At 45.2% G+C, this 23,620-nt stretch overlaps 1 protein-coding gene across 3 annotated transcripts in view; it reads right to left on the reverse strand.

Moving 5' to 3' along the window:
* col6a2 (collagen, type VI, alpha 2) overlaps nt 1–23,620 on the reverse strand; it is a 73,185-nt gene that overhangs the window by 4,396 nt on the left and 45,169 nt on the right. For 2 of the 3 annotated variants that reach the window (XM_063051582.1, XM_063051583.1), the window contains exons 24-28: nt 18,858–18,893; nt 16,495–16,540; nt 15,738–15,890; nt 14,756–15,208; nt 13,656–13,694 (exon numbers count right to left, since the gene is read on the reverse strand). In XM_063051582.1, the coding sequence (XP_062907652.1) occupies nt 13,656–13,694; nt 14,756–15,208; nt 15,738–15,890; nt 16,495–16,540; nt 18,858–18,893 (727 nt within the window). Of the gene's footprint in view, nt 1–3,123; nt 4,582–13,655; nt 13,695–14,755; nt 15,209–15,737; nt 15,891–16,494; nt 16,541–18,857; nt 18,894–23,620 lie in introns of those variants that run through there. The other variant, XM_063051584.1, reaches the window with a different exon arrangement.

A 23,620-nucleotide genomic window follows, 5' to 3' on the forward strand; every position in this document is an offset into this window, starting at 1 on the left:
ATAGTATATTTTATGCAGTGCACTGCACTGCTGTGGCAAAACAACACATTTCACAACATATGTCAGTGAAAATAAACCTGACTCTGATTCTGATCACAGGCAGTGTCAGAAAACCCCCAGCACAAATCGTAAGTGAAAAAGTAACCACCTGAAGCTGAGAATAAACCTTGGATTTTATTCACTCTTTTCTTTGACCTTGGAAGTGATTACTTGCTCGACTGAGTTTCTTGGAGTTTCACCCATGGTTGGAATTGCTGCACAGCAGGGCTGTGCAAGCTGTTGTGGGATAACAGCCAGGTCATCTGTTTCAGAGGCTAAACCCTTGGTGTTACGTTCCCTTGCCTTTCCTTCCATCAGAGAAAATAGTTTCTCCATATCTACGCTGAAGGTTTAGTATGCAGGCCAAGAAGAATTCCGCTGCTTCCATCAGTTTTCCGTAGAAAGGCTTCATCTTCTCTAGCTGTCAAAATTCCAACCACCTCAAAAATTTCCAAAATAATCATTTGAACTCCAGCATATTGCCAGAGGGCATCTCAGATTCCCTCCTATTGTGTGAGGAAATGCTCCCAGGCCCAAATACCATCAAGCCTCTCTATTCAAGATGCAGACGCTGGTGAAAATAGCTTCCTTCTGTTTAGCCTGTCAATGTTTTGAGCAGCTTCCAATTAAGTCTCGAGAAGGAATGCGACCTTTCCACATAATCCAACTCTGTGGAGCCCTGGCAACTTCGTCTCGAATTGACACTCTGCTCCCAAGGGCAACGTATCCATTCTGAGGGTGCAGTGCCTGGACTGCATACAAGACTCCAGAGAGTCTAAGCAATGCTTCACCCCCTCTCCACTATCCAGCTCGTTGACTGGAAGTTAACACTTCAGTACAATTAGTTTATGTTTCAGACTATGAGTTCCTACTTGTACACAAACTGTACACTCTAAACTTAAGGTTATCAATTTGAGTAGCAAGTTTAGATATTTTTACCATGCCACGTGAATCATCAAACAGTGATTGGTAAGGATCCAGCACAGAGCCTCCAGTTATACCACAGCCAATTATTCCAATTCCATTTTCTATTGACTAATAAATGCCCATTCTAAATCAACAACGTCTTCCATTCTACCAGCTTTATGTCAGTTGTAAATTTTAATATATTTTAAACATCAATCCAACTCAATCATTTAACACTTTTCTAAGTTTAGTGAGGTTTGTTAGGCAAGACTTACACTTTCCAAATACACATTAGTTTTCTCCAATCAGTTGTAACTGCTCTAGCTATAAATTCAAACAGTTTGCCCACCGCTGATAACAGTCTAACCAGCCTCATTTCCACACCTGCCACCCCTGCCTCTCTCAAATAGTGGAGTTACACTTACAACTTCAAAAGGAATGGTTCTTGGATCAAGCAGGCTTTCACAGAATTATGACTACAGAATAGGCAGTTCCCTCCCCAATTTTCCATAAAGCCCTGCATAAGATCAGCAAAGGAGAAGCCTGCAGAATTCCTGTTTCCGTAATCATGGGACGCACACAATGATCATGGGCCAAGTAGCTGCACCATGGATGTAAACCAACTGAACAGCGGCCCCGGGGAGAAAACATCACTTGGCAACTGGTAACATATGGTTAGAGAGTTTCCAGTGGTTTTTTTCCCAAAGACACATATGTCCTCTCTAGGCACCCATACTTCAGCTGACATGATAGATCCAAGTCCAATGGATTTTAAATAGACCATCAAAGGTTTATGGAGTTGCCCCTTTGAGAATTAGATTGCAAGTTTCTTACAATGGCCATGCTGGTCTGACCACGCAAGGGAGTGGAGGAGAGGGGGATATGGGTAACCAGCACAGTGAGGGTGACTGAATCATCCCTCTCTCCACGTCCCACATGTGATATGCTGCTTGGTTCCACCTCACTGCAGTTAATCCTGTGGCTTTCTAGGAGCCTACTTACCATTGGAAACTTGTCCTCACAAAGGTGTGAAAGTGAACAAAATCCATCCACCAATCAATGCAGTGAGATCAGAAGCAGTCCTGGATAGGAATACCTCTTCACTCAACGTCACTTTCTGTCACAATGTTCTGCTGAACTCTAAAAGGTGTCGGACATCTGATTATCTTGCTGGTGGGGAACACCACCAAAGTGGTGAAGAAATTGAGACCTTTACCTCCTACCCACTCTTCCTCCCTCTTTGTCATTGGGTGTGTGACATTAACTCATTGTTAGACCCACCAGAGAGGATGCCCGCTTTATCTCTTACACTCTTTCCACTGACCCAACTGAAGCAATACTTCATTACATGGCTGGTGTTATCCACATGCCCCATGGAGCCACAAAGTCCACAGAAATGGCCACTTGGACCCTGTAGGCCTGCCTTCTGGTCTGGAGCAATTCTGATCGATCTGCCCCAAGTTGGTGCACCGAAAGGTGATGCCCTTTATCCTCCATGACAAAAACCAACTCTCTCTTTTCAGAATGGTTTTGTTTTGCACTCTGCAAGTTGCTACAGGCAGCTTAATTGAGCATTTTAGTAGAACTCACAAGGGTGGACGGGAAACATCTCGGAGCAGCAATTAAGGCTTTTACATTCACCATCACAGTGCGCCAGCCCCTGGGGTGGCCTTTAACACCAGCACAGGCTTTCCAAAAAGGCGGTGTAGACAGTTTCCACAGTCGCTGAAACCAACTGCCGGGGGTTCACTGACCAGTGTTCCCCAAAGCCCACACCCTCAGCGCTGGGGCAGAGGCAGTGTTTGGCCTCCCTTCCACTCTCAAAGCACAAAGACTGCTTTGTACTCCGTGAGATGTCCCCTCCGCTCCGTCAGTACAGGGTGCAAAGCCCAAGGGCATAAGTTGGTCCATTGTGGTCTCACTCTCGATCAGAAGAACCAGACCACAAAGGCAGAGCTCAACATGTCCTCACCCCACATGCTCACGGCTGACAACAGGGGCCCTACCTAATACCTATTCCTCAATCAACTTCGGTGAAAGCAGATGGCCTGGCTATTGTCATGAAGCTGTCTGTTGCATCTCACTGTGTGGACACAGGCTGCCGGCCTCCCTGCATTAGGAACCACAGCCACAGTTGACGTCACTAGATCATGCAAGTTTGTTCTTTTCTATTAAGACATCATCCAGCATCTGAGAATGAAATGAATCGTTTATTGAATAATACATATACATCGATTAAAAAAACCGCATCCAAACAGGCAGAAGCAAGCATCACCAGCGGGCTCCTTGTATGCGTGGGGGTGCACAGGGACAGGCAGAGTGGTGGGGACCAGATGTTGCTGGAAATACTACACAGGCTGTTGGCATCTGAGGAGTTTGGTGGGTGGGGGGGTGGAAGCGAACAGCTCACATTCCAGAGGACACCCCCTGCCCCCCCCCCACCTTCAGCTCAGTTTGTCAGGGTTGCTAAGTCTCAGATGTGTCCTGGAGGTGAATTCTCAGGACACAGCCATGCCAGGAGAAAGATGAAAACAAAAATCACAAAATGAAACATGAAGTGTGCAGAAAAAAAAATCAACGTGTCTCTGAAGTTCAGTTATTGGGACAAAGGGAGGTCAATCCCTTTCCAATCAACTTGGGAAGATACCCAACTGCCTGGTGGCCTGATGATGAGGAGGTGCTAGAGACGATGTAGGCTTTGGGGATACATCAGAGCAGAGGTGTGAGCTTCAAGGTCCAATTGTAGAGTCTAAATGCAGATTCTTTAGATAATCTCCAACAATTTCTACTCTTATTTCACATCAGAGTGAGATTTACTTCATAAGCCCTAGCCAGCTACAGATTTCAGGTCACCTTGCTCCCACCCTGAACACTCCGATTCCGGTTGCAATCAGTCCGGCTTCCCGGAGATCCACTTTAGTCCTGGTGGCCTTTGCACTGCTAAATTTCCACAGCCGCCCGCCACCACATCCACCCCCCTCCCACATCCCAGAAGATTCCATCGGTATGTAGCAAGCCAGGTTCAGGAATGCAAATGTCCAGAAGCCATCAGGGAGTCAGTGGGCTGAACAGCTTCCTCCTCTGTTGCAAAGGCTCCGTGGGTCGTGAATGTCCTGGAATCCATCCCAAACCTGCGGTAATCTGTTAAAGCAGCTGGGAAAAGCTGGGCGTGACTGCAATGGGTGGCCTTTCATGCCTGGTTAGACTGGCCCCCCGGATCAGCTTGCGAAAGACTTGGAGGGAGGGACACCATGCAAGGCTCGGAATGGGAAGCAAGCTGGCTTCCAATGTCCTTCAACAGTGGGAACCAGCGTGTGCCATAAAGCAGTCCCAGCCATAGATTATTTGCACACTTCCCCTAGCACAGCTGGAATGCTTTGTCGGCATCCCCTGTTATGTCTCTGTAAACCATTTTAAAAGAATCTATGAATAAGTTTGTCCAGTTTTTGCGTTCCTCTCCGCTGGCAAATTTGGCCATCCCTGCCCTGAAGGCCATGGTTGCCACCAGTTTGTTGTAGTCCTCTGAGAGACGAGGAAGGTTTGATTCCTGGAAGCTGGAAATCCAGTTCTCAGGGTAGTTGTCAAACCATGGGAAGGACGGGTTATCTGAATATGCATCGTTACTGTTAAATTCATCTGAAAACGATTAAAAAGAAGAGTTTAGGCTTGCTGGCATTGGCTACCATTTACTCAGTTACCAGTAAACCTGAACAGCTCCTCTCCAAGTCCTTCCTGTCACAGTCCACAAGGAGAACGAACAATTGCTCCTCATGCCAGGAAAAAGCACCATGGCCTTTACGGAAGCATGGAATACCAATGTGGATGCCACTGTGAAATGGACAAGTTTGTAAAAGCAGGGAAGAGAGGGGAACTAAAGAGAAAATAAAGAGTAAAAAGGAAGCAGATTAAAAAGAAGAATTAGGGTGAAGAGGGGAAAGGAAGAAAGGGACTTGCACATTATTAACATAATGTGCAATAGTTACAAAATACATAAAGTGCATTATTTACAATGCATTTCACTCTCTCAAAAGTCCCACAAATGGCAATGAGATAAATCAGTGGCTTGCTGGACTACAGAGAGTTCAAAAAGCTTCTTCAGAACGGTTCTCTGGCAGACGTTGAAAATGGACTTTTGGCGTATCATTCAAAGATGCTGAAAGGAAGGCAAGTGTAGTGCTAGCATTTTTTTCGAGAGGACTTGAGCATAGAAGCAAGGATGTGCTGCTGAGGCTTTACAAGGCATTGCTCAGACTGCACTTGGAATATTGGGAAGTTTTGGGACACCTATCTAAGAAAGGATGCTGGCATTGGAGAGAGTCCAGAGGAGGTTCATGAGAATGATTCCTGGAATTAAAGGGTTAACGTATGAGGAGCGTTTGATAGTTCTAGGCCTGTACTTGTTGGAGTTTAGAAGAATGGGGAGGGGATCTTATTGAAACACATTGAAAGGCCTAGCTGTGGAGAGGACGTTTCCTATCATAGGAGATTCGAGGACCAGAGGACAGGGCCTCAGATTACAAGGATGTCCCTTTAGAACAGAGGAGGAGAAAATTCTTTAGCCAGAAGGTGGCAAACCTGTGGAATTAAATGCATAGATGGCTGTGGCAGCCAAGTCATTGGGCATATTTAAAGCAAAGGTTGATAGGTTCCTGTTAGTAAGGTTGTCAATGGTTATGGGAAAAAGGCAGAAGAATGGGGTTGAGAGGAATAATAAATCAGCCATGATGGACTGGAGGAGCAGACTCACTGGGCCGAATGGCCCCATTCTGCTCTTATGTCTTATGGTATTATGGCCATCCCAGTAACGCAGTGACCCCCCCCCCCACCCTCAATTTCCACATCCTGGTGCGACTTTGACCTCTGCTTTAGATCTGACAGGTCCACAAACTTTTAACCTGCTCTTTTAAAGTGCTCTTGCTAAGTCACAGCCCACAGTATTTGGATGATATAAGAGGAGAATTAATTGAAGTTAAGGATTGCATAAAAGCCAAGGAAAGGGCATATAGTGTGGCAAAAGTGAGTGGGAAGTTGGATGATTGGGAAGTTTTTAAAATCCAACAAAATGCAACTAAAAAGTTATAAGAAGGGAAAGTTGAAATATGAGGGCAAACTAGCCAATAATATAAAACAAGAAACTAAAAGTTTTTTTCAGTTATATAAAAGAGTAAAAGAGAGGTGAGAGTTGATATTGGATCACTAGAAAATGATGCTGGTGAGGTAGTAATGGGGGACAAAGAAATGGCAGATGAAATTAATGGGTACTTTGCATCTGTCTTCATTGTGGAAGACACTAGCAGCATGCCAGAGGTCCGTGAGTGTCAGGGAACAGGTGTGAATGCCATTGCTATTGCAAAGGAAAAAAGTGCCAGGCAAACTCAAAGGTCTTAAGATGGATATGTCAGCTGGACCAGATGAACTACATCCCAGAGTCCTGAGAGAGGTTGCTGAAGAGATACCAGATTCATTGATCACAATCTTTCAAGAATCACTTGATTCTGGCATGGTCCCAGAGGACTGGAAAATTGCAAATGTCCCTTCACTCTTTAAGGGATGAAGCCAGAAGAGGAAATTACAGGCCATTTAGCCTAACCTCAGTGGTTGGAAAAGTGTTGAAATCTATTATTAAGGATGAGGTTTTGGGGTTACTTGGAGACTAATGATAAAATAAGTCAAAGTCAGCATGGTTTCTGTGAAGGGAAATCTTGCCTGACAAATTTGTTAGAGTTCTTCAAGGAAGTAACAAGCAGGGTGGACAAAGGAGAGGCAGCGGATGTCATTTCCTTGGATTTTCAAAAGGCATTTGATCAGGTGCCCCACATGAGGTTGCTTAACAAGATAAAATCCTATGGCGTTACAGGAAAGTGGGGATAAAGGGGGCCTTTTCTGGTTGACTGCCCATGGCTAGTGGTGTTCATCTGAGGTCAGTATTGAGACCACTACTTTTCATATTGTTTGTCAATGATTTAGATAATGGAATTGATGGCTTTATCGCAAAGTTTGCAGATGATATGAAGATGGGTGGAGGGGTAGGTAGTGCTGAGTAAACAATGCGATTGCAGCAGCACTTAGACAAATTTGGAAAAATGGGGGAAAAAAAGTGACAGATGGAATACAGTGTTGGGAAATGTATGATAATGCATTTTGGTGAAAGAAACAATAGCGCAGACTGTTACCTAAATAGGAAGAAGGTTCAAACATCAAACGTGCAGAGGGACTTGGGAGTCAAGACTCCCGGAAGGTTAATTTACAGGTTGAGTTTGTGGTAAAGTAAGCAAATGCAATGTTGGCATTTATTTCAAGGGGAATAGAATATAAAAACAAGGAGATAACGCTGAGCCTTTATAAGACACTAGTCAGGCCACACTTAGAGTATTGTTGACAGTTTTGGGCCCCATATCTCAGAAAGGATATGTTATCATTGGAGAGAGTCCAGAGGAGGTTCAAGAGGATGATTCTGGGAATGAAAGGGTTAACATGTGAGGAGTGTTTGGCAGCTTTGGGCCTGTACTCACTGGAATTTAGAAAAATGCAGGGGGATCTATTTGAGACCAACCGAATGTTGAAAGGACTAGATAAGGTGAATGTGGAGAGGATGTTTTCTATGGTGGGAGTACCCAGAACTAGAGGGCACAGCCTGAAATTGAGGTGTGACCTTTTAGAATAGAGGTAAGAAGGATTTTTTTTTTTTTTTTTTTTAAACCAGAGAGTAGTAAATCTGTGGAACACTCTGCTACAGACTGCGGTGGAGGTCAAGTCCGTGCACATATTTAAGGTGGAAGCTGATTATTTTCTGATTGGTCAGGGCATCGAAGAATATGGCAAGAAGGAAGGTGTATGGGGTTGAGTGAGATCCTGGATCAGCCATGAAGGAATGGTGGGGCAGACTGGATGGGTAGAATGGCCTAATTTTGTTCCCATGTCTTATGGTCTAGGTTTCTAAAACTACAGAATATTGTTGTTTTAAAATATAGAAAAAGTTATCTCCTGAGATTGCCAAGTCTGGAATGTATAATCACAGGTAATACATACAACTGTACAGAAAATACTGGCCCTTTAGCTCATGATAATGTGCTGAACTTGTAATGCGCTTCAAAATGAATTGAACCCTTTCCTTCCACACAGTCCTCCACTTTTCTTTCATTCATATGCCTATCTAATAGTTTCGTGAATGTACCCATTATATCTGCCTCCAACACAACCCTGGCGACACTTTGCAACTACCTGCCATTCTCTATGTGAAAAAACTACCACTGACATCCTCCTTAGACTTTCCTCCAATCACCTTAAAATTATTCTCTCTTGCACTAGCCATTTCCATCCTGGAAAACAGTCTCCGGCTGTCCACTCTGTCTCTGCCTCTTATCACCTTGTACGCCTCCATCAAGTCACCTCTCATCCTCCTTCACTCCAAAGAGAAAAAGTCCTAGCTCACTCAACCTATCCTCATAAGATGCGCTCTCTAATCCAGACAGCATCCTGGTACTCCCTGTAAAGTTTCCACATCCTTCCTACAATGAGGCAACCAGAACTGAACACAATACTCTTAAGTGTTTTCGAACCAGAGTTTTATAGAGCTGCAACATTAACTTGTGGCTCTTGAACTCAAATCAACCGACTAATAAAGGCCAACAGACCATCTGCCTTCTTAAGCACCCTATCAAATTGTGCATCAACATTGATGGATCGGTGAACTTGGACCCCAAGATCTTCCTGTTCCTCCACACTGCTAGTTAACCCAGTACTCTGCCTTCAAGTTCAATTAGTCTTTGATCACGAGCACTGGAGTCATATGCATGCATGAGCTTGCTCAGCTCCCAACATTTGGTAACACAGGAGAGGTGTGAGTACAACAACCAACTGATGTTTTCCCATTCAAAGACAAGCGTCTTTCCTGTCCCATTGTTACCAAGGAGAGTCTGCAGTGAGGTTAGGGTTGCAGCAAGAATGGGGAAGGTTGCAGGTAGCTTTGCTTTAATAATGCATGCACAAGACTCCTTGAAAGCCACCCAAAATTCATAAGCTATTGCAGTTGTTGATAGGTCAGCAAAATCTTCTCATTGTACAAACAAATCTGGTTCATTTACAGGTCATATGCTTCTGTAGTATACACCGGCAGAGAATGATCCTACAATAAACACCAAGCACTCCCCTCAGCTTCCACCCACTTCCTGTATTCCATGGTTCAGTCCATACATCTATGTTCTATGGTCAGCTCAGTCCTGGCCATTCTTATCGTCCATGTTCTGGCTTGCTGTAAAGGTCAGTTGAGCACATGCAGCCAGTTAGCTTCATGCTTCGACAAGGGTTGCCAGGGGCAAGTGGCCTGTATATACCACAAGCTGGCCACTGAAACAACATAGGCCAGCAGATCAATTTATCACAAAGATTGAGTGCAGAACCAAAGGGAGTTTCAGCCTTTCCCGACGGACCATTTGGACCTCCCTTTCAGCAGAGTAGAGAGACCAGGATGCAGTGCTTGTTTTCCATCTGCCTCCATGGTTAGAAGCCCAAACAAAGGGACGGAACTTCACTTACACCATTTTCTTACCCAGTCCCAGCCAGCAATTTTAGGTACATAGATGAATATGTCCAAGGGATTGGCTGCATTTCAAAGCAACTGATACACCCTTTCATCAATGAGTTGTTCATTAAACAGTAAAACATAAATATTCTTACCTTTGGTTCTGGATTTTATATATACATATATAAAAACGATTTGGTAAATGTCTCTACAATCCACATGTGCCCTAAATTTCCAATTCAAGACTTAGGCTATGATATTATTTTCTGTTAAAGTTGCCTCAATTAATTCTCTGAAGATTAAAAACAAAGGAAAGCCCAGTGGGTAAGGCAAGACTACCTGTTCCCTACCTATCTACACTGTGTGCTATAGGCAAGGTTCCAGTTCAGTAAAAAACATAGAAACATAGAAACATAGAAAATAGGTGCAGGAGTAGGCCATTCGGCCCTTCGAGCCTGCACCGCCATTTATTATGATCATGGCTGATCATCCAACTCAGAACCCAGCCTTCCCTCCATACCCCCTGACCCCTGTAGCCACAAGGGCCATATCTAACTTCCTTTTAAACATAGCTAATGAACTGGCCTCAACAGTTTGCTGTGGCAGAGAATTCCACAGATTCACCACTCTCTGTGTGAAGAAGTTTTTCCTAACCTCGGTCCTAAAAGGCTTCCCCTCTATCCTCAAACTGTGACCCCTCGTTCTAGACCTCCCCAACATCGGGAACAATCTTCCTGCATCTAGCCTGTCCAATCCCTTTAGGATCGTATACGTTTCAATCAGATCCCCCCTCAATCTTCTAAATTCCAACGAGTACAAGCCCAGTTCATCCAGTCTTTCTTCATATGAAAGACCTGCCATCCCAGGAATCAATCTGGTGAACCTTCTTTGTACTCCCTCTATGGCAAAGATGTCTTTCCTCAGATTAGGGGACCAAAACTGCACACAATACTCCAGGTGTGGTCTCACCAAGGCCTTGTACAACTGCAGTAGTACCTCCCTGCTCCTGTACTCGAATCCTCTCGCTATAAATGCCAGCATACCGTTCGCCTTTTTCACCGCCTGCTGTACCTGCATGCCCACTTTCAATGACTGGTGTATAATGACACCCAGGTCTCGTTGCACCTCCCCTTTTCCTAATCGGCCACCATTCAGATAATAATCTGTTTTCCTATTTTTGCCACCAAAGTGGATAACTTCACATTTATCCACATTAAATTGCATCTGCCATGAGTTTGCCCACTCACCCAACCTATCCAAGTCACCCTGCATCCTCTTAGCATCCTCCTCACTGCTAACACTGCCACCCAGCTTCGTGTCATCCGCAAACTTGGAGATGCCGCATTTAATTCCCTCATCCAAGTCATTAATATATATTGTAAACAACTGGGGTCCCAGCACTGAGCCTTGCGGTACCCCACTAGTCACCGCCTGCCATTCTGAAAAGGTCCCGTTTATTCCCACTCTTTGCTTCCTGTCTGCTAACCAATTCTCCACCCACACCAATACCTTACCCCCAATACCGTGTGCTTTAAGTTTGCACACTAATCTCCTATGTGGGACCTTGTCAAAAGCCTTTTGAAAATCCAAATATACCACATCCACTGGTTCTCCCCTATCCACTCTACTAGTTACATCCTCAAAAAATTCTATGAGATTCGTCAGACATGATTTTCCTTTCACAAATCCATGCTGACTTTGTCCGATCATTTCACCGCTTTCCAAATGTGCTGTTATCACATCCTTGATAACTGACTCCAGCAGTTTCCCCACCACCAACGTTAGGCTAACCGGCCTATAATTCCCCGGTTTCTCTCTCCCTCCTTTTTTAAAAAGTGGGGTTACATTAGCCACCCTCCAATCCTCAGGAACTAGTCCAGAATCTAACGAGTTTTGAAAAATTATCACTAATGCATCCACTATTTCTTGGGCCACTTCCTTAAGCACTCTGGGATGCAGACCATCTGGCCCTGGGGATTTATCTGCCTTCAATCCCTTCAATTTACCTAACACCACTTCCCTACTAACATGTATTTCGCTCACTTCCTCCATCTCACTGGACCCTCTGTCCCTTACTATTTCTGGAAGATTATTTATGTCCTCCTTAGTGAAGACAGAACCAAAGTAATTATTCAATTGGTCTGCCATGTCCTTGCTCCCCATAATCAATTCACCTGTTTCTGTTTGCAGGGGACCTACATTTGTCTTTATCAGTCTTTTCCTTTTTACATATCTATAAAAGCTTTTACAGTCCGTTTTTATGTTCTCTGCCAGTTTTCTCTCATAATCTTTTTTCCCCTTCCTAATTAAGCCCTTTGTCCTCCTCTGCTGAACTCTGAATTTCTCCCAGTCCTCAGGTGAGCCACTTTCTCTGGCTAATTTGTATGCTACTTCTTTGGAATTGATACTATCCCTAATTTCTCTTGTCAGCCACGGGTGCACTACCTTCCTTGATTTATTCTTTTGCCAAACTGGGATGAACAATTGTTGTAGTTCATCCATGCAACCTTTAAATGCCTGCCATTGCATATCCACCGTCAATCCTTGAAGTGTCATTTGCCAGTCTATCTTAGCTAATTCATGTCTCATACCTTCAAAGTTACCCCTCTTTAAGTTCAGAACCTTTGTTTCTGAATTAACTACGTCACTCTCCATGTTAATGAAGAATTCCACCATATTATGGTCACTCTTACCCGAGGGGCCTCTCACGACAAGATCGCTAATTAACCCTTCCTCATTGCTCAAAACCCAGTCCAGAATAGCCTGCTCTCTAGTCGGTTCCTCGACATGTTGGTTCAAAAAACCATCCCGCATACATTCCAAGAAATCCTCTTCCTCAGCACCTTTACCAATTTGGTTCACCCAGTCTACATGTAGATTGAAGTCACCCATTATAACTGCTGTTCCTTTATTGCACACATTTCTAATTTCCTGTTTAATACCATCTCCGACCTCACTACTACTGTTAGGTGGCCTGTACACAACTCCCAGCAGCGTCTTCTGCCCCTTAGTGTTACGCAGCTCTACCCATATCGATTCCACATCTTCCCGGCTTATGTCCTTCCTTTCTATTGCGTTAATCTCTTTTTTAACCAGCAACGCCACCCCACCTCCCCTTCCTTCGTGTCTATCCCTCCTGAATATTGAATATCCCTGAACGTTGAGCTCCCATCCCTGGTCACCCTGGAGCCATGTCTCTGTGATCCCAACTATATCATAATCATTAATAACAATCTGCACTTTCAATTCATCCACCTTATTACGAATGCTCCTTGCATTGACACATAAAGCCTTCAGGCACTCTTTTACAACTCTCTTAGCCCTTTTTAATGCTTGCCCTGGATTTGTCGGCCTGCCACTTTTACTTTTCCCCTTTGTACTTTTTGCTTCTACGCTCACTTTACACCCCTCTGTCTCTCTGCACTGGTTCCCATCCCTCTGTTGTGAACTAACCTCCTCACACCTAGCCGCTTTAATTTGATTCCCACCCCCCAACCATTCTAGTTTAAAGTCACCTCAGTAGCCCCCGCTAATCTCCCTGCCAGGATATTGGTCCCCCGAGGATTTAAGTGTAACCCGTCCTTTTTGTACAGGTCACACCTGCGCCAAAAGAGGTCCCAATGATCCAAAAACTTGAATCCCTGCCCCCTGCTCCAATCCCTCAGCCACGCATTTATCCTCCACCTCATCGCATTCCTACTCTCACTGTCGCGTGGCACAGGCAGTAATCCCGAGATTACTACCTTTGCGGTCCTTTTTCTCAACTCCCTTCCTAGCTCCCTATATTCTTCTTTCAGGACCTCATCCCTTTTCCTACCTATGTCATTGGTACCTATATGTACCAGGACCTCTGGCTCTTCACCCTCCCACTTCAGGATATCTTGGACACGATCAGAAATATCCCGGACCCTGGCACCAGGGAGGCAAACTACCATCCGAGTCTCTGGACTGCGTCCACAGAATCGCCTATCTGACCCCCTTACTATCGAGTCCCCTATCACAACTGCCCTCCTCTTCCTTGCCCTACCCTTCTGAGCTACAGGGCCACATTCTATTTAGTTCCCTAAACTGTTCATGTATACCTAAATGTCGGATTCCCTCAATGTCCTGCCTTCCTGCTCTCTGTGAAGAAGCTAATGTCTCAAAGCAATGCAGTTACTCAATGGGCTCTGAGTTAATTGAAACATACCTGTTTTACATGGGAGATCAGGGCAGATAATCTCAGGCTCTGAAAGAAAGAGAAACAGGATGTAAAAATCATTCACACCTTTGGCAAGAACCCAGAAATAACTTTAAAAGAGTAATCTCCTCAATTAAACACATTTATCCTCTGTCTATCGAGTAGTGTGTATCAATCCAGGCTCCATTCTTTCTACAGTTCCCCAGCCAATGGGTTTGATCTTGTATACCCATCCCATATAACTTTGTGTAACATTTTATAATTAATCTTTAGTGGTGGAGTCAGATAGATAGAAAGGAGAAAAGCCACCCCAATCTAAAAGAAATGTCCCCCCAGCCCAAACCATACATCCAACTCTGACTTAAACACCTTGCTATAGTTTTGCCTTCACCACAACCCTCATAAGAAGCTCGGCTGTCTTTCAAGTGGCTTGAATTTTCACATAAGGATCAAGAGCCATTTATTGGCAGCATCTGGAAGGTAGTGAAGCAAAGAGGGGGGAGGTCTGGGAGATGGGGCGGGTTTTGGCCTGAATCATCAACGATTTCTTTCCTCCTACAAACGCTGTTTGACCAGTGTATTGTTGGTTTCTCCGGATTCTAGCACCTGCGGTTTCTTGTGTTTGCTTTAAAGCGACTTGAAAGCTTGTTTTGTTAAGGAATGATAGGGATGGAAAAGAAGTGAGGAGTGCCTCATTTAAAACCTGCTTTCTCTTCAACCAAGACAACAATTTTGGGGGGGTGGGGGGAGCACAGTTAACCAGCTTCACAGGAGCATTCCTTCACTTTCCTGGCTGTTGTCCCATCAATAAGCCGTGTGTGTGTGTGTGTGTGTGTGTGTGTGTGTGTGTGTGTGTGTGTGTGTGTGTGTGTGTGTGTGTGTGTGTGTGTGTATATATATCAGCCTCTTCCCACCAATACTGTTGATCTCAACCGCTCCATACAGTGGTAATCATCTCCCTAGGATGATTTAGTCAAAACTTCAACAGTAGGGTCTACAACAGAAGTCTATGAGCCACTGAGCAAAGTGTGGGGAGATTGTTTGATACCGTGGAGTAACTCAAGCTTCCTGAAGACATGTCTGAACTACTTCCCATAAGTTGGACCTACCAGGGCAGAGTAGTTCTTCCATCTTGTCGATGAATTCCTCAGCCACCAGGTCGGCGAAGAGGTTCATCTTCTGCACACGCCCATTCTGCTGGCAGGAGATGGACCGCAGTGTCTCGTCGTCCTGCTCCCTATAGAACATGTCTCCGATGCCGATGGCATTGACGATAACATCACCCTGGCAGAGGGAGGAGAGCAGCGCGTCATCATCCCGTGGATCATGGCGCCCGTCGGTAATCACCACAGCGAAGACCTTTGCGTGCTCGCGTTTGTTGGCCTTGATCAGCTTGTCGTAGGCAAACTTGAGGGCAGACGGGGTCCACGTCCCACCTGCAATCCACTGCAGCTGCTTGACTGCCTCCTTGAATGCCGAGAGGGAGTTGATTTTTGGGTCATTCAACTGTACAGCTTCAAATGTTCCATTGTGGCTGTACTGGACAACACCAATGCGGGCTCCTACGGTTCAACAAATGCCAGAAAGTTAACGGATAGTGCAGAGTAAACAGGAGAGCAAGAAACCCCAGAGATTACTGGGAGCCAAGTAGAATGCACAGCAAAGAGGCAATGTACAGGCCACAATACATTAGGATTGTTACATTCTAATTCTAGGTCCCGATCAAGGGTGACATTCGTAAATGCAGAAAGCTGAGAGTTTGCAAATGAAGTTTGATATCTGGAGTACACTGCCAGAGGAAATGGTAGACACAGATATAACTAGTATTCTTTTTGAAGCATTTGGACAAAGAAGGATACAGTTCTAATGTAGACAAAAGGGATTATTGTAGGTGGGCAACACTGTTGATCAATACTTGTTATGCAATTATATGAATGAGATAGGCAAAATGTAAAAATAAAGCAATAGACTAGTTCAAGTGATCTAAATTATAGACAGGGAAGATTTAAAACATAAGATTATGTGAAGAAAATTTCCCATTAATGTAGTTAGGGGTTAGTTTGCACAAGGGTGCCTTCCCGAGTTGCTGACCTGTTTTAGAATTCGGGTCCTTGGCCATTGTGCCCAACCGGCTCACAGTGTTGATGACAAAATTCTTCTCCAAGGTGAAGTTGGTCAGTCCGATACTCTCAGAACTGTCAATGACGAACACAATATCCAGTGGTCCACACTGCTTCTCACAGTCTGGAGAGAGGAGTGGGGGGGGGGGTGGTGGGAGTGATAAGGTTTAAATATACCAAGTAAACATTTCTGAAAGAATTTTGACAGATTTGTGAACGTAAGCAGTCTAACCCAAAATCAGTGAAACTGCTGATTGCTGAACTCAGAGACCCAAATAGTGATCACTGGAATGTAGGGTTGGTAGGAGACAACAGAACCAGCCAATCCTGTAGACTATCTTGGTGTTGTGAAGACACATCACTTGTGCAGTTATTGTGAAAGAACTTAAACAGCTCGTGAGATAACCCATTTTTGTCAACCCCAATCTCATCACTAGAGTGGGCCAGAGGGTTGCCCACCCAGTGGATGATTGCACCCAAGACTCTGCTAGAGGCAACAGCAGGGGAGTAGTGAATGCTCCAGTTATGGAAGATCTAACCGAATGCCATGTCCATATCAGTCAAGTGGAAACCCTGTGAGAAGCTGGCACCTCCACATTGACTTGCATGTACAGCACACTTGGTCCCCTTCTACCAGTTTCCCTTTACTGTTAGAAAGGCCCACCAGAAAACGCCTCTACGACGTGGCTGCATGTTAAAATCTTCGGTTTGTGAACCGCCAGACTCACCGCAACATCCGCAAGTCTCCCGAATGTACATCATCACATCGCATTCCTAGGGAATAAAGTGACAGGAGCAATCAAAGGAGCTCTTCCACAGAAACCCAACCAAAAGATGACCAGGGACAATGCTATAAGTGTCAAGTGAAATGGCAGGAGCTTTCTGCAAGCTCTATAGTTGCTGACGACTTCATCAAACTGGTTGGGCCACTACCACCCTCCGTTGGTCTACTAGGGATATCGTCTGCTCAAGTCCATTTGGAAAGAGAATCTGACTCAGTTGGATTATTGTTCACAGTCAGGGAAACCTCATCCCCATTATTTTAATATCCAATTAATGACAGTAGTCAAAGGATTTGAAAGAAACACTATTTTACTTTCTTCGCCATGTCTAGGAAATTTCAGAGTTCTGTGGAGCAGACAGCATTTAGTCCAACCAAGGAGAGCACTCCAGTGATGGATTCAGTGAACTTGAGGTGACCACCTAGTGCTCGCCAAATGCACCTAAATGGGAAAAGGCAATGCTTCAACCCTGTTCCATCACCTTGCCTAGCCCACTGCCCATCAGCTCCCAACCGTGGGATAGGGAAGACTCAATAACTAATCAAACCCCCTCCATTGCAAATCATTGGTTTTCTTACAGCAAAGCAAAACCAAAAGATACTGGAAACCTGAAATAAAACAGAAATGCTGGAAACACAGAGAAATGGAATTAACGCTTCAAAGCACTGACCTTCCATCAGAAATCTAGTGTTGGAAGGTTCACATCTTTTTGGAGAGATGTACCTGACTCAGAAATGCTAACTCTGCTTCTTGCAATATACGTTTCCAACGGCTGTTGGCAGTTGACCAGTTTAAGGGGTACGGGGCTGCTTATGAGATTGGAGATGCCTCAAATCTCATTGCTCAGACCTGGGGCTGGGTCCAGATTGCTCTGGAACTTTTTGTTATATCACTTATTTGTTCATTTCATGTGGACACAGCTAGGAGAACCAGAAACCAGCCACTCACCTCATTCCCCCAATTTGCCCTGGAACAAGGAGGTGCAAGATGCAGTCACTTCACTGGGCCTGGAGTCACAAATGGACCAGACCAGAAATATTTTCTTTTGAAGGACCATTAGTGATCCGGAGAGGTTGTTACAATAAAGAGGTAATTTAGAACTAGTATGGTACAGGCCCTTTGGCACACAAAGGGTTGCCCCTTTAACCTACTCCAAGATCAATCTAATTCTTCCCTCCCACGAAGCCCTCGATTTTACTTTCATCCAGCTGCCTAAAGATGTTATCATTGATATCAGCTTTCAAGTCCACATTTTTTAAATTATTTGGATTAAAAATTTCGAGTTGCCCTGGTGGGATTTGAACTTGCACCTCTGGATTAAGTCCAGGAATTCAGTCTAAAGGATTAACCACGGTGCTTTTGTGCTCCCATCCAAGTACAGTAGCAGAAAGTAATGGAGGAACGTTAAGTAATATTCCGTCACCCAGCACTGCATCTGCACTTGGAACACCTTGCCATATAGCAGACAGGTCACTGAGTGGCAGCAAACCTTATTGAACACAAACTTGTCCAACGCCCGTGTAAAAATCTTTTGGTCATGAATGGTAGGTGGACCAAAATGTTGCAGTTTGGCGCTGGAGTCGCCAGGGTAACCTCCCTATGCCACTTGTTTGATGCCAACCAATCAGACCTTCCTTCCCTCATGATGACCCAGTCCTCCCGGTCCTGATCTCCTCTGCTTCCATGATTGAAACTCCAGCTCTCCTCCTCTGGGCATCATGCCATTACAACCTGTGCTGTGATTTGTATCTGAGGCACTTCCTCCACAAGCAGATGCCATCCCTTTGCGGGGGTAAGTCAGGAAGATTGGCACAGCACCCCGGGGAATGTTGCAGTTTCCGGCCAAACATAAAATGGGAATTGGCCTCCAACACAGGGTCAATTTATGCACCTGTGCAGTAAAATGGCTGTTTCCAGTCCAGTCTTTCCCTCCCCTGTTACCCGGAACAGCAATTGTTTTTTTTAAACTGTAGAGATATTGTTTGGTGCGGCCAGATGGAGGAGGAAGCTTGGCAGATGGGTGAAGGTAAAAGGTTGGCTTGCCCAACATTCAGGAATCATCCAATCAGATTGCGGAGTTCTGTCTGAATGGAAAGGTGGGCTGCCAATGGCGAGTGGAGGAGAGCAGAATCTCTGAAGACCTGTGCTGAGTCCGCTTGGCTATGTCGAAAGAGAGCTGGGGATTGGGTAGGCCAAAACGGATCTAGAGGTTGTTAGGGATTTTCCCATCGACCTCCCCCCCCACCCCACTTAGAATCCTAGCCTCCTCCCCCACCCCCCACTGGGTGTGCTGAATATGAAATACTTACTGTTAGAGCTGGGTCACCTGGAGGCCCGGGGCTACCCTGCATCATAAACAAGAAACACCATTAGCTTGAAGTAAGGCAATGAATCACCAACCTAAAGTATTCTGGAGACATAAGAGATTGTAGCTGCTGGAACCTGGAGCAACACACAAAAAGATAGCGTTACGCAGTGGATCAGAAAGCATCATGGGGCAAATTGGACAGCCTGTGTTTCAGGTTGAGAACTTTGGTCTGGATCAAACGAAGGATTCGGCCCAGCACATCGCAGGTAAAACCCTCGCAATTATTGAGCACATCTACAGAAACATTGTCGTAGGAAAGCAGCAAAGAATCTCACCACCCAGCCCATGCTCTTTTCTTGCTGCTGCCATCAGGTAGAAGGTTCAGGAGCCTCTGGTCTCACACCACCAGGTTCAAGAACAGTTACTACCCCTCAGCCATCAGGCTCTTGAACAAAAGGGATAGCTACACTCATTTAACGACTCTGTTATCTTGTTATTTCATGCTTGTTATTTATTGCTATTTATTTATACCTGCACTTGTAGTTTGTTTACAGTTTAAAGTTCATGTTTACAGTTACATTACTGTTCCAGGGATTTGCTAACTTATCCCGCAGAAAAAATCTCTTATGTGGTGACATAGAAACATAGAAACATAGAAAATAGGTGCAGGAGTAGGCCATTCGGCCCTTCGAGCCTGCACCGCCATTTATTATGATCATGGCTGATCATCCAACTCAGAACCCAGCCTTCCCTCCATACCCCGTGACCCCTGTAGCCACAAGGGCCATATCTAACTTCCTTTTAAACATAGCTAATGAACTGGCCTCAACAGTTTGCTGTGGCAGAGAATTCCACAGATTCACCACTCTCTGTGTGAAGAAGTTTTTCCTAACCTCGGTCCTAAAAGGCTTCCCCTCTATCCTCAAACTGTGACCCCTCGTTCTAGACCTCCCCAACATCGGGAACAATCTTCCCGCATCTAGCCTGTCCAATCCCTTTAGGATCTTATACGTTTCAATCAGATCCCCCCTCAATCTTCTAAATTCCAACGAGTACAAGCCCAGTTCATCCAGTCTTTCTTCATATGAAAGACCTGCCATCCCAGGAATCAATCTGGTGAACCTTCTTTGTACTCCCTCTATGGCAAGGATGTCTTTCCTCAGATTAGGGGACCAAAACTGCACACAATACTCCAGGTGTGGTCTCACCAAGGCCTTGTACAACTGCAGTAGTACCTCCCTGCTCCTGTACTCGAATCCTCTCGCTATAAATGCCAGCATACCGTTCGCCTTTTTCACCGCCTGCTGTACCTGCATGCCCACTTTCAATGACTGGTGTATAATGACACCCAGGTCTCGTTGCACCTCCCCTTTTCCTAATCGGCCACCATTCAGATAATAATCTGTTTTCCTATTTTTGCCACCAAAGTGGATAACTTCACATTTATCCACATTAAATTGCATCTGCCATGAGTTTGCCCACTCACCCAACCTATCCAAGTCACCCTGCATCCTCTTAGCATCCTCCTCACTGCTAACACTGCCACCCAGCTTCGTGTCATCCGCAAACTTGGAGATGCTGCATTTAATTCCCTCATCCAAGTCATTAATATATATTGTAAACAACTGGGGTCCCAGCACTGAGCCTTGCGGTACCCCACTAGTCACCGCCTGCCATTCTGAAAAGGTCCCGTTTATTCCCACTCTTTGCTTCCTGTCTGCTAACCAATTCTCCACCCACACCAATACCTTACCCCCAATACCATGTGCTTTAAGTTTGCACACTAATCTCCTGTGTGGGACCTTGTCAAAAGCCTTTTGAAAATCCAAATATACCACATCCACTGGTTCTCCCCTATCCACTCTACTAGTTACATCCTCAAAAAATTCTATGAGATTCGTCAGACATGATTTTCCTTTCACAAATCCATGCTGACTTTGTCCGATCATTTCACCGCTTTCCAAATGTGCTGTTATCACATCCTTGATAACTGACTCCAGCAGTTTCCCCACCACCGACGTTAGGCTAACCGGCCTATAATTCCCCGGTTTCTCTCTCCCTCCTTTTTTAAAAAGTGGGGTTACATTAGCCACCCTCCAATCCTCAGGAACTAGTCCAGAATCTAACGAGTTTTGAAAAATTATCACTAATGCATCCACTATTTCTTGGGCCACTTCCTTAAGCACTCTGGGATGCAGACCATCTGGCCCTGGGGATTTATCTGCCTTCAATCCCTTCAATTTACCTAACACCACTTCCCTACTAACATGTATTTCGCTCAGTTCCTCCATCTCACTGGACCCTCTGTCCCTTACTATTTCTGGAAGATTATTTATGTCCTCCTTAGTGAAGACAGAACCAAAGTAATTATTCAATTGGTCTGCCATGTCCTTGCTCCCCATAATCAATTCACCTGTTTCTGTTTGCAGGGGACCTACATTTGTCTTTATCAGTCTTTTCCTTTTTACATATCTATAAAAGCTTTTACAGTCCGTTTTTATGTTCTCTGCCAGTTTTCTCTCATAATCTTTTTTCCCCTTCCTAATTAAGCCCTTTGTCCTCCTCTGCTGAACTCTGAATTTCTCCCAGTCCTCAGGTGAGCCACTTTCTCTGGCTAATTTGTATGCTACTTCTTTGGAATTGATACTATCCCTAATTTCTCTTGTCAGCCACGGGTGCACTACCTTCCTTGATTTATTCTTTTGCCAAACTGGGATGAACAATTGTTGTAGTTCATCCATGCAACCTTTAAATGCCTGCCATTGCATATCCACCGTCAATCCTTGAAGTGTCATTTGCCAGTCTATCTTAGCTAATTCATGTCTCATACCTTCAAAGTTACCCCTCTTTAAGTTCAGAACCTTTGTTTCTGAATTAACTACGTCACTCTCCATGTTAATGAAGAATTCCACCATATTATGGTCACTCTTACCCAAGGGGCCTCTCACGACAAGATCGCTAATTAACCCTTCCTCATTGCTCAAAACCCAGTCCAGAATAGCCTGCTCTCTAGTCGGTTCCTCGACATGTTGGTTCAAAAAACCATCCCGCATACATTCCAAGAAATCCTCTTCCTCAGCACCTTTACCAATTTGGTTCACCCAGTCTACATGTAGATTGAAGTCACCCATTATAACTGCTGTTCCTTTATTGCACACATTTCTAATTTCCTGTTTAATACCATCTCCGACCTCACTACTACTGTTAGGTGGCCTGTACACAACTCCCAGCAGCGTCTTCTGCCCCTTAGTGTTACGCAGCTCTACCCATATCGATTCCACATCTTCCCGGCTTATGTCCTTCCTTTCTATTGCGTTAATCTCTTTTTTAACCAGCAACGCCACCCCACCTCCCCTTCCTTCGTGTCTATCCCTCCTGAATATTGAATATCCCTGAACGTTGAGCTCCCATCCCTGGTCACCCTGGAGCCATGTCTCTGTGATCCCAACTATATCATAATCATTAATAACAATCTGCACTTTCAATTCATCCACCTTATTACGAATGCTCCTTGCATTGACACATAAAGCCTTCAGGCGCTCTTTTACAACTCTCTTAGCCCTTTTTAATGCTTGCCCTGGATTTGTCGGCCTGCCACTTTTACTTTTCCCCTTTGTACTTTTTGCTTCTACGCTCACTTTACACTCCTCTGTCTCTCTGCACTGGTTCCCATCCCTCTGTTGTGAACTAACCTCCTCACACCTAGCCGCTTTAATTTGATTCCCACCCCCCAACCAGTCTAGTTTAAAGTCACCTCAGTAGCCCCCGCTAATCTCCCTGCCAGGATATTGGTCCCCCTAGGATTTAAGTGTAACCCGTCCTTTTTGTACAGGTCACACCTACGCCAAAAGAGGTCCCAATGATCCAAAAACTTGAATCCCTGCCCCCTGCTCCAATCCCTCAGCCACGCATTTATCCTCCACCTCATTGCATTCCTACTCTCACTGTCGCGTGGCACAGGCAGTAATCCCGAGATTACTACCTTTGCGGTCCTTTTTCTCAACTCCCTTCCTAGCTCCCTATATTCTTCTTTCAGGACCTCATCCCTTTTCCTACCTATGTCATTGGTACCTATATGTACCAGGACCTCTGGCTCTTCACCCTCCCACTTCAGGATATCTTGGACACGATCAGAAATATCCCGGACCCTGGCACCAGGGAGGCAAACTACCATCCGAGTCTCTGGACTGCGTCCACAGAATCGCCTATCTGACCCCCTTACTATCGAGTCCCCTATCACAACTGCCCTCCTCTTCCTTGCCCTACCCTTCTGAGCTACAGGGCCAGACTCTGTGCCGGAGGCAGGGCCACTGTCGCTTCCCCCGGGTAAGCTGTCCCCCCCAACAGTACTCAAACAGGAGTACCTGTTGTTAAGGGGCACAGCCGCCGGGGTACTCCTCATCACCTGCCTTTTCCCCTTCCCTCTCCTAACCGTGACCCACTTGTCTGCCTCCCGTGGCCCCGGCGTGACCACCTGCCTTCCACTCCTCTCTATCACCTCCTCGCTCTCCCTGACCAGACGAAGGTCATCGAGCTGCAGCTCCAGTTCCGTAACGCGGTCCCTTAGGAGCTGCATCTCGATGCACTTGGCGCAGATGTAGACGTCCGGGAGGCTTGGAGACTCCAGGGCCTCCCACATCCGACACCGAGAACAGCAAACTGCCCTCACAGTCATAATGCCCCTCTCCTCAAATAGCAACAGAAAATGAATGTACATACATGTACATACTCTGATAATAAATTTTACTTTGTACTTAGAACTTT

This window comes from Mobula hypostoma, chromosome 6 (assembly GCF_963921235.1).
Source record: "Mobula hypostoma chromosome 6, sMobHyp1.1, whole genome shotgun sequence".
In the NCBI taxonomy this organism is placed as follows: Eukaryota; Metazoa; Chordata; class Chondrichthyes; order Myliobatiformes; family Myliobatidae; genus Mobula; species Mobula hypostoma.